Below are 10,318 nucleotides of genomic sequence, written 5' to 3'. Positions count from 1 at the left end.
TTTATGTTGACCAATTTCTACACTTTCTCATTGACCTTCATACAACAACGCCTAAATTAGTGGTCTTATTTTTGTGGACAGATTTTAGGCCAAAAAAACCACTATCTTCGCCTAGTCCTCTCCATATGTCCTAGTTGTACGTTGTTGTGAAGATTTAGTTTCCTTTGTGTACTGTAACAGTTGATTTCTAGGATTCACAAAAACAACCTGGATTCACTGTGCTTCCCTTGGGTACTCCTTGAATGTACTTATAGTGTGACTTGCTTTATCTTCTGAATGAAATATCCACCGTTTAATTAATGGAATGTTTTTAGAGAAGATTATGTGGGTGTTCACGTAATTGAACCTACTACCATTTCATATTTGTTGAAAATGTGATATTTTGCATTTGCCAATTAAAACCTTTGTATACTAATTCTTAGTGTGAATGTATGAATTGGAGTAGTTAGAAATCAGTTAAAGTATGGGCTAAATATGCTAAATCCACCATGATCATTTAAATGATTTATACCCATTGACTCTTGAAGAATATACATTTTAAATGCCATGAGTTTAGGTCAAATGTAACCAACCCTATCATAATCCAATATATAAGGTTGTTTTACTCTTATTTGTAAACAATGTACTGTATTTGCAAATATGCATAATGTATTATGGCAAATCTAAGATACAAAACCCACTAGATTTTTGTGGTTGATGCATTACATGGCAGCCACACGATGGCGTTATAACACCTACAATAAATGTTTACATTTTTTGCCATTTAGCAGACGCTCTTATCCAGAGCGACTTACAGTAGTGAATGCATACATTTCATACTTTTTTTTCTTTCTCCGTACTGCTCCCCTGTGGGAATCGAACTCACAACGCTGGCGTTGCAAACACCATGCTCTACCAATTGAGCCACACGGGACACCTACAATACACAGGCCATTATTTTCATCAACACACACCTACAATTTAGGCCTATTTATTTCAACCGCCATGATTGCTAGCTAATACAACCTTGATCTTCGAGTTGTGTGGACTTTAGACCTGATGAACAGACAAAGTATATTTAGATTTTCAGTCCAGCAACTTACTAGTATTAGTGATTACATGCACCTGCAAGCGGGAAACAAGCATGTGTGGATTTAAAAACATGAGGAAGCTGCAATCCAGTCAGTGAAGATTGGAGTAGCATGTGCACATGCTTTTTTTGTGGCCTACCCATAGCTGTGGGAAGATGTTTTAGGTTGCGGCCTTCCACCCTCGCTTATATGGTGCTCTCACCAGGAATAATAAAGGCGTAGTTCACTGATTTGATTGAAAAAACACGACAACCGGAGTAATAAAGGCCTGTGTCCCCCAAAAGTTTTGGGTAAAAAACATAAAAAAAATAAAAAAACAAATAAATGGGCATGCTGTAGCACTCTCAGCACCCCTACTTCCTGCAACTATGGGCAACTAGAATTTGTTCTTAACTGACAATTTATGAGGCATGTATAACATGCTCTTTAGTTTTGTTGCAATTATTGCAATGTAGTATAACATAACTTGATACAGAATGATATATGCTACAATGTTGCAGCTCCCCAACTGCTCATTGAGTCATTTGCCAATTTCACTTGACTTAGAACCTGTTGCACAGGCCACTGCCACAGTTTTGACCAAGAAGACACAATCTTCATGAGGTAGTAGGTAAACTAGGCTAATATGAAATCTTTCCTATTTCTGCAGCAAATGAGCAGGAACAGATGCCAAATGACTAGTTTGTTGTGAAATAGGCCTTTCCTTGGAAAGGTTTGCATCCAATGCATCTGACATCAAAATATGTTTTGTGTCTGCAACACCATTCATTGAGTCTCTGAAGCTGAAGAGCATGGTAACAGGTTAATGAACACCTCCTTACAGAATATATGGGCCATATAGGCCCTAAGCTACAATAGAAACTAACGTATAACATGTAAACACTGTAGCCGGGCCTTCTACTGCCAGGTGTTAGCCCAGCTACTGTAAAATAGGTACATTTTAGTCTCTAAACATGGGCACCTTGCAAACTTTGACTAGGTTACTTGTGAGCTAACCTGGCTGGGAGGGACCCCTGGCCCTGAAACAAAATCTGTGATAAGCATATTGCATTGTCCAAGTGTAGCTTCAAACTACCGTATTGATGGTTTCTTTTAATGTATTGGGTGGGTCTGCGATCGATTCATTGTTCAACGTCATTGCAAAGTATTGAGTCTGCAGTGAGGGTCTCTTGCTACAGCAATTAGCTGCTCAATAGATCTGCACTGACTTCTTTTATATTTTCAGTTGGCATTGTACCAGTCACAGAATAACTATTGTTCTACAATCTCACACCAGTCAAAATATAATTAGTAAATGTGAACGTAGTTAATGTCAGTGATGTAGGCAGCATCTGATGTTGAGGTGGAATAGCACTCTAATAGTGGAACTTACAATGAACAAAACCTGATCCCTGTGACAAACGCATGTACAGTGCATTCTGAAAGTATTCAGACACCTTGACTTATTCCACATTTTGTTACATTACAGCCTTACTCTAAAATGGATTAAGTTGTTTTTTACCCCCTCAAATCTACAGACAATACCCCATAATGACAATGCAAAAACAGATTTAGACATTTACATAAGTATTCAGACCCTTTACTCAGTACTTTGCTGGAGCACCTTCGGCAACGATTACAGCCGTGAGTCTTCTTGGGTATGACGATAATAAGTTTGGCACCTGTCAGGTTGGATGGGGAGCATCGCTGCACAGCTATTTTCAGGTTTCTCCAGAGATGTTTGATCAGTTTCAAGTCCGGTGCCACATTTCCTCCAGACGTGACACTTGGCATTCAGGCGAAAGAGTTTAATCTTGGTTTCATCAGACCAGAGAATCTTGTCTGATTGGTGGAGTCCTGCAGAGATGGTTGTTCTTCTGGAAGGTTCTCCCATCTCCACAGAGGAACTCTGGAGCTCTGTCACTCCCTGACCAAGGCCCTTCTCCCCCGATTGCTCAGTTTGGCCGGGCGGACAGCTCTAGGTAAAGTCTTGGTGGTTCCAAACTTCTTCCATTTAAGAATGTTGGAAGCCACTGTGTTCTTCAATGCTGCATGATTTTTTTTGCTAGCCTTCCCCAGATCTGTGCCTCGACACGATCCTCTCTGAGCTCTATGGACAATTCCTTCAACGTTATTTCTTGGTTTTTACTTTGACATGCACTGTCAACTGTGGGACCTTATAAAGACAGGTGTGTGCCTTTCCAAATCATGTCCAATCAATTGTATTTACCACAGGTGGACTCCAATCGTTGTAGAAACAGTTCAAGGATGATCAATGGAAACAGCATGCACCTGAGCTCAATTTCAAGTCTCATAGCAAAGGGTCTGAATACTTACGTAAATAAGATTTTATTTTTATAAATTAGCTAAAAACCTGTTATAGCTTTGTCAATATGGGGTTGTGTATGTAGATTGATGAGGAAAACAATTAATTTAATCCATGTTAGAATAAGGCTCTAACAATCAAGTGTGGAAAAAGTCAAGGGGTCTGAATACTTTCCAAAGGCACTGTATTCAGGTCCATACTTGATTTTAAAAGGCTTTGAACAAGTTAGACCTAGTTTATGGTAGTTTTAATAATGTGAGATTAAATAGATTTTGCCAAACCATTGAGGAGTCCATGTTGGACTTTTGTTGACGAATGAGGGGCATTTACACTGGCTGTGATCAGCTGTAACGGTAGAAATTAAAATCCTAGGCCAAACCATCTTGGTGTTGTTGCTTAAGGCAATGTGCTTCTGCAAACATACCGTAACATTCGAGTATGTAGAAAAGGCAGTTAGCCTGAATACACTACTGTTAACACACTTGTATCCAATGACGACAAGTCTTCACTTAGCTGTTGAAATTACTCAATTTACCACCTCAATCTTTACAGTTAACTGAACAGAAATTGGTTAAAATGAAAACACAGATGCTGCACAAATTTTATTCACATTTATTTTTGCTTTTAGTGTGCTCACAGAAAATTAGAACACCTTAAGCAGGAGTTTAATAGCAATTTTTGTAAGCAAAGTTACATTCCATCTCTAAGTCAAATTGGTAAAACCTTCTCCAGTATTTACAAAAGAAAGAGACAAGATGCTACACAAACATTGCATCTGATAGAGATTCCTTAATTAGTCAAAGACCATTGAAAAGCATTGTCTGCTGTAATCAAAACATACCACAGTATATAAACAGTAACCATTCCACTTATCACAGCTTGGTTGAGTTCAAAATTGCTTAAAAGGTCTTCCAGGATGAATTTGTTTTCGTTATCTTACAAAAATGAGCGGGTGGAAAAAGAGCTGCAAACTTCATGTGCTTCTTGAGATCAAGATTTCATTTGTACAATAATCACAGTTAAAAACACCCCGCCTATACATACTTACACTTTATTAAGGTCATAAAACCAGCAATAAACAATAAAGCCTATACAACTTGTATTTCTACTGAATCACTGACTGGTACAGCTAATGAGAAGTGAAAAGCTCCTATGATTTCTTTTAAATGACTTCCTAAACCTAGCTCTGGGAATTTAATATTTTGTCTCATAGTAAAATGACTTAGTGTTGTAAACCGCATGGTACTCTCGTGGTACACAGATGTCGGTCATTTCATTCCAATTTTTTAAGATTACTGTTTACATCAGTCTGTGGCACAATTGTGCCACCTATTCCATCCCCTGCCCACCCCAAAAAACCCTTCATTTACATCTCAACTTTTCCCCACCTCCTTCATACCATGGGGATGTCCATACATTTTGACAAGTTTACATTTTGTATAAAAATGCAAAAACAAAAACATTTAATACTGATGCAAAAAATATATGGCAGAGCGTGGATGTATTTTTTCTGTAGTATTACATTTAAGCCACCCACCTCTGCCCGTTGGAATGGTAGTAACAATGGACCGAGATGGGTTTTGTGGAGGGGGAAGGGAAAACCAAAAAAAGGAAAGCTTTAAAATATCCCTGGTTGTAGACAAGTTCTTCAAAGCCATCAACTGGCACCACTCCAACATACAAACAGGGAAATGTTCTTTGATTATCTCTTTTTCTCCTTTTTTAAATTTAAATTTCTTCTGTTTTGCTCTGAGTTTCCAGCTTTACTCAACAACAGCCTCTGCAGTAACAGGGGCTTCTGGACTGGATGCAGCCTCTGTTGCAGGTGCAGCCTCCTCTGAGACGGGAGCTTCCTCTGCAGCAGCAGGCTCAGCTGGCTTCTCTTCTGCCTTTGGCTCCTCAGTGCCTTGGGCTACCTTGGCCTCCTCAGCGGGGGCTGCTGCTGTTTCCTCAGGCTTGGCCTCTGCAGGGCTAGCTGCTTCCTTAGCCTCCTCCTCAGCAGCAGCAGGTGCAGCCTCTCCCTCAGCAGGCTTGGCCTCCTCACCCTCTGCCGTGGCCTCTGGGGCCTCGGCTGTCTCAGCCTTGGCCTCCTCGGTGGACGCAGCAGCCTCCTCACCCTCTGCCCCGTCGCCAGTCTCCTTTTTGGTCTTCTTGAAGGAGAAGCCGCTGAGCTTGAAGGACTTTTTGAATGAGAAACGCTTCTTCTTCTTTTTGGGGGTCTCGTTGCTGGTTGAAGCCGTGGCTCCCTCCGGCTTGGTGGCCTCACCCTCGGCTGCTGGAGACACAGTCTCTGCATTCTCTGTCTTCACCCCATCTACTGCCGCCACTTCTGCAGGTGCAGCCTCCTCTTTTGGAGCCTCCTCAGCTGTGGTGCTGCCATTGGCCTGTACCTCTTTGCCTGCCTCAGCAGCTGCAGGAGAGGCATCCCCATTCACTTTCACATGGCCATTTTCCTAAAGAGAAATTGAAGTCTTATCATACAAGAAGCAAACGTGGAAATATAACGTGTGGCATGGACCATTGCCACACAGTTACACAAGGGGCAGTAGACACCACAAATTCAACTGAGACAAAAGCATATAGCCTCATCTCAAGTTTTAACCTGTTTAGTATCACTGGGCTTTTAGGCACGTGCGGCGGTAATTACTTTGCATGTTACGAATTCAAAACATTTTTTTGGCGATTCATGATTGAAACATTTCCCCACTAATCACAAGCGAGAATGAGCTGATTCAAGCAATGACGGAGGCAATGTTTGGGGTGTTTCACTAGGGGGCGATGCGCCTCTGCCAGTCTCTCCAATACCGAAACACCAACGCAAAGCAGCTGCTCATTAAAACAGCAGATGCTCATTAATAAACCCGACTATGCAGAGCAACGTCTAGATGGATATCTAAAAAAACTACACAGAACCTTCAAACAATCTTTTTTTTTAATAGCAATATCGCGTTCATAAATACCACCCTTTCCAACACTTATTATAAGATCTACAGGATGGGCGCATTATTCGAATGTGGCTCCCCTGCCTTCAGTGTCCTAGTAACCGTCCCTGCTCTCTACTCGAGCATCTGTAACAAAAGGCGAGGTGATGTTAGCTAGACCGTGGCAAGCCATTGTTGGCGTCGTGCATCTCCCCCATTCAATTACCGATAGCATCAAGTTATTTGTGCTCAGTTTTAAATATGATTTTGATTTGAACCATGATCGATCCAATTGCCATTTAACAATACACGACTACCTATGGACCGACCCTACAATGTGATACCAATTCCCAATGTCTCACAATCGGACATTTCAAACAAAGGCTGTAACCCCATTAATGGTATGGAAATCCCCACATCGCAAATGAATCAATGAAAACGAGTGTTTAATTTACAGCATTTGTCTCCAAATAATTATCCAAATCAGTTTGCCTTAATAGATTTTTTAGAAATTACATTTCAACTCAATTATCAAAATGTTAGATTAAATAGTACTGCTTATATAGAACATGTAGACTTGTGAATCAATGTTTTCCCATCGTGGTCGTTTGCTCCAACAGCCCGGCGTGCGTCTCCATAAGTGCCCACAATAACGCAGAGAGAACTTTTACGCAAACCAACGGTATACATATATTTCCTTTAACAAAAGCAATTACCTGTCCATTGGTCTTGGTTGGTGAAGCGGCAGCCTCTCCAGGCTTTTCAACCGCGGTTTCGCCATTTGCAGCTGTCTTGGAGAATTGCGCTCCCATGCTTTCGCTCCAACAAAGAAACTCAACAGATCCAAAAAAAACGAACAAAGACCACTAGCCTCTTTTTTTAAACGCAAGCTCTTTGCGAAGGTCCCTCTTTGAAAAGTTTACTGGAGAAGCAATCAAAGTCCAGTCGCAGTGAACAAAATGGGAAAATGTCAGAAGAAAACCTGCCAACTGAAGAGAAGTAATAAAAAATCCCAGATTTGTGGCTTTCGCTGTAGACAGGGTGGAAAATGGAGAAATTTCCCTTGTTGCTAATAAGAAGCGGAGTCCAACGCCCAAGTGCACAGATGAATGAGCATTCCGAGCGATGACGGCATCCACGCTCAGATCTAGCCAATCAGAGTCCTCACACAGAAAGTGGGCAAGGCTTAAAAACGAGTGAAACAATGGAGTTTTTTCAGATTGTAACAAATATGAAAAAAATAATCTTGTCGCGGCAACAAATTTTACTTTCAAAATCACAAAATAAAAAAAGTCGACCCAGGTAATTTGGGCAATTATGGTGCATACAGAGGTTTGAAATACGTTCTAATCACTCATAACAAAGTCATACCTAATTATTGTTTAATAATGATACATTTCTTAGGGTGACATTACTGTTTGTAACAATTTCATCTCAATTATGTAATGTGAATATGGGGAATCGGCATTTGCGTTAGGCAGAAATTGGTGTTTGGCTTTTTGGCTCAGTGAGCTCGAGCAGCCACCACCTTCAGAACGTGCTCTGAATACAGCCAGATTCACTTGAAACAGACAGTGTTCATAGAAGGTATATTTAGTGGTGGCTGTTTTTCATATTGAAAAAAATACTGCTTATGTGAGACAATCAAATATTGATAAAATGCTCATTTCAACCCTTTGCCATCTTGTAAGAAATTAATTTCAAGTCACAATATGCACCACATTTAAGTTACGTTTATATATTTTTTAATTTAAGATGTTTATTTTTAATAAAGATACCGTCGAATGGATTGCATCATTCTATGAATTCTACAGTTTATAAAACGTCAGTTAGGATATTAATAATGAGCAATTATGGTGCCGTTTTCCCCTCAATGTACACCGTGTGTATACACAATGAATTGACTGAACGAATAATATTTTAGTGTCCCGTTGTGCCTACCAAACGAAACGAGAGGGAGGGGCGACAGGCGTAAATTAAAGCTATATAAAATGCAATAGCCTTGGCTACTGAATACATGTTTAAAGTCAGGGGTTTCAAAAACGTTGCTGTGGAAATTCTAAAATGTCTTGACAACATGGTCGGTCTAACTGTACTTTCCCTCATTGATTACAATACTTATTGCATGGCTGTGATATATGTGTATGTAGTCTACGGAGAGAATCATACTTGGATTTATTGAACACATTTTCTTTTTTTGTAAACTCAAACATTCAGTGTTCTCCTATTGTCTTGTCGCTCGGAATCATCATGTTTCCATGGTAATCTGAATGGCAAAACTGATGTCAAAGCTTCAGGGAGAGGCGAGTAGTAGACTTGCACAAAGCTTTCAGCGCACGGTCAGCGTCTCGAACGCGGTAAGCAAAACTCCACTGAATCTTGAGGAGGGTGAATGAGAGAACTCATTATTGAGCGTATTAGAGCCCAAATGGTGGGTGGTGAGTTGTATTTTCGTAAAGTTAGGTCTTCGGATATTTTATTACACTCAGTGGCCGCATTCGAGATAATCAAAACGTAATGCATCATGGGTAAATTGTGACTGACTGATGTACAAGTAATAATGGGTAGTTATTTATGATGCAATTTTCTTTGTAGATCTGTCAGTCGGCTGTCGCCTGCACTGTCGGCTGCAATGTCGAACAAGCCCAATGAGAAGGACATGACGCGGCGATTCAATTGTCATAAGTGGAGATACTGACTGCAATGTAAGGCCAAATCATTCAGGGGATCTACTATGCTGAGGACACCCCTAGTTGACTGATTACGGAAGTTGCATACTTTTGACATTATGCACAACTATTTGGAGACTAATTTGGAACCCAAATGGTCATCATTCTGCTTTTCTTCTCTGCTTTTCCAAGACACATTAGCTGGACTGAAATATACTTTTACTGTATTGAAGACCTTGTTAAATATATGTTCTATTGTGAATATTGTTGGAGATGTTTATTTAGTGAACTTATAAGATAAAGTTAAACCTTGATGTGTTTTTGCCTTACTTTGCAAGCCATATTGGTTTGTGTAAGGATCCAGAAATATTATGCATGATATATCACTAGTGCATTTCATCACTAGTGTGTATGTCTGTCTTTTTGTCTTGCATTCATTTTGCAACTTGCCATATTTCCATTGTGAAGATGTGTGGTAACAAAAGCACAGTAAAGACGACCATCTCCTATTCACACTTCCCTGTCTGGCCATGGTTCTGCAAAATAGTTTGTCCACAGTTTCATAGTTGTGGTGTTACACAAACACACACACACACATTCCCCAAGTTGGACAAATAGCTTATGGCACTTTGCTTATTTCACTTATCTGAGAGATAGGAATGGTGACAAATGATGGGTGAAGACTTTCTCCTCTCAGGTGACAGGTCAGGGGCAAAGAGCCTTTCAGGGTCAGTGATAGAAGTGATAGCCATTCTCTCTCTCCCTGCACATTCCTTTCTTAACAGCTCCCCTTGGAAGAATTCTGCTGAAATATCCTCTGTGTACAACGTAGAACACCAAATAATGCATGCAGATCAGAATTAGGCTGATACCCGCTAATTATCAAAATCCAGAAAAGAGCCGTTAAATTCTACAACCACCTAAAAGGAAGCGATTCCCAAACCTTCCATAACAAAGCCATCACCTACAGAGAGATGAACCTGGTGTCACGACTTCTTCCGAAGTCGATGCCTCTCCTTGTTCGGGCGGTGCGCGGCGGTCGATGTCACCGGTCTTCTAGCCATCATTGATCCATTTCTCATTTTCCATTGGTTTTGTCTTGTCTTCCTACACACCTGGTTCCAATCTCATTCATTACATGTTGTGTATTTAACCCTCTGTTTCCCCTCATGTCCTTGACAGAGATTGTTTGTGCATATGCTCGTGTATTATGGATTGGTGTGTGACGGGTTCTTGTACCCACTTTTATTTATTATGTACTTTGGTTTTGGAGTTTTAGTAACGTTATTAAAATACTCCATTTATACCAAGTTCGATTCTCCTGCGCCTGACTTCCCTGCCACCTACACACAC

At 40.5% G+C, this 10,318-nt stretch overlaps 1 protein-coding gene and 1 long non-coding RNA gene across 2 annotated transcripts; one reads left to right on the top strand and one right to left on the bottom strand.

Moving 5' to 3' along the window:
- Positions 1 to 3,967: 3,967 nt before the first annotated feature.
- On the bottom strand, positions 3,968 to 7,407 carry LOC115174902 (myristoylated alanine-rich C-kinase substrate). The gene is made up of 2 exons (XM_029733911.1): positions 7,013 to 7,407; positions 3,968 to 5,828 (listed from the first exon to the last, which is right to left on the bottom strand). The coding sequence occupies exons 1-2, from the start codon at positions 7,106 to 7,108 to the stop codon at positions 5,139 to 5,141; spliced, it is 786 nt and encodes a 261-aa protein (XP_029589771.1). The 5' UTR covers positions 7,109 to 7,407; the 3' UTR covers positions 3,968 to 5,138.
- A 750-nt stretch (positions 7,408 to 8,157) lies between these two features.
- LOC115174371 (uncharacterized) lies at positions 8,158 to 9,480 on the top strand. Its single transcript, XR_003871766.1, has 2 exons — positions 8,158 to 8,653; positions 8,892 to 9,480. It is a non-coding gene; the product is annotated as an uncharacterized LOC115174371 (long non-coding RNA).
- The last annotated feature ends 838 nt before the right edge of the window (positions 9,481 to 10,318 follow it).

Source organism: Salmo trutta, chromosome 35, assembly GCF_901001165.1.
Source record: "Salmo trutta chromosome 35, fSalTru1.1, whole genome shotgun sequence".
Lineage (NCBI taxonomy): Eukaryota > Metazoa > Chordata > Actinopteri > Salmoniformes > Salmonidae > Salmo > Salmo trutta.
The sequence above is the reverse complement of the archived record's forward strand: the minus strand, read 5'-3'. Positions and strand labels throughout refer to the sequence as shown.

Bases quoted from the DNA above. Each gene is read 5' to 3' on its own strand.
- LOC115174902 (XM_029733911.1), bottom strand. From the start codon at position 7,108: ATGGGAGCGCAATTCTCCAAGACAGCTGCAAATGGCGAAACCGCGGTT. The intron at 5,829-7,012 runs GTAATTGCTTTT...ATTTCTCTTTAG, and splicing joins CAACCAAGACCAATGGACAG to GAAAATGGCCATGTGAAAGT.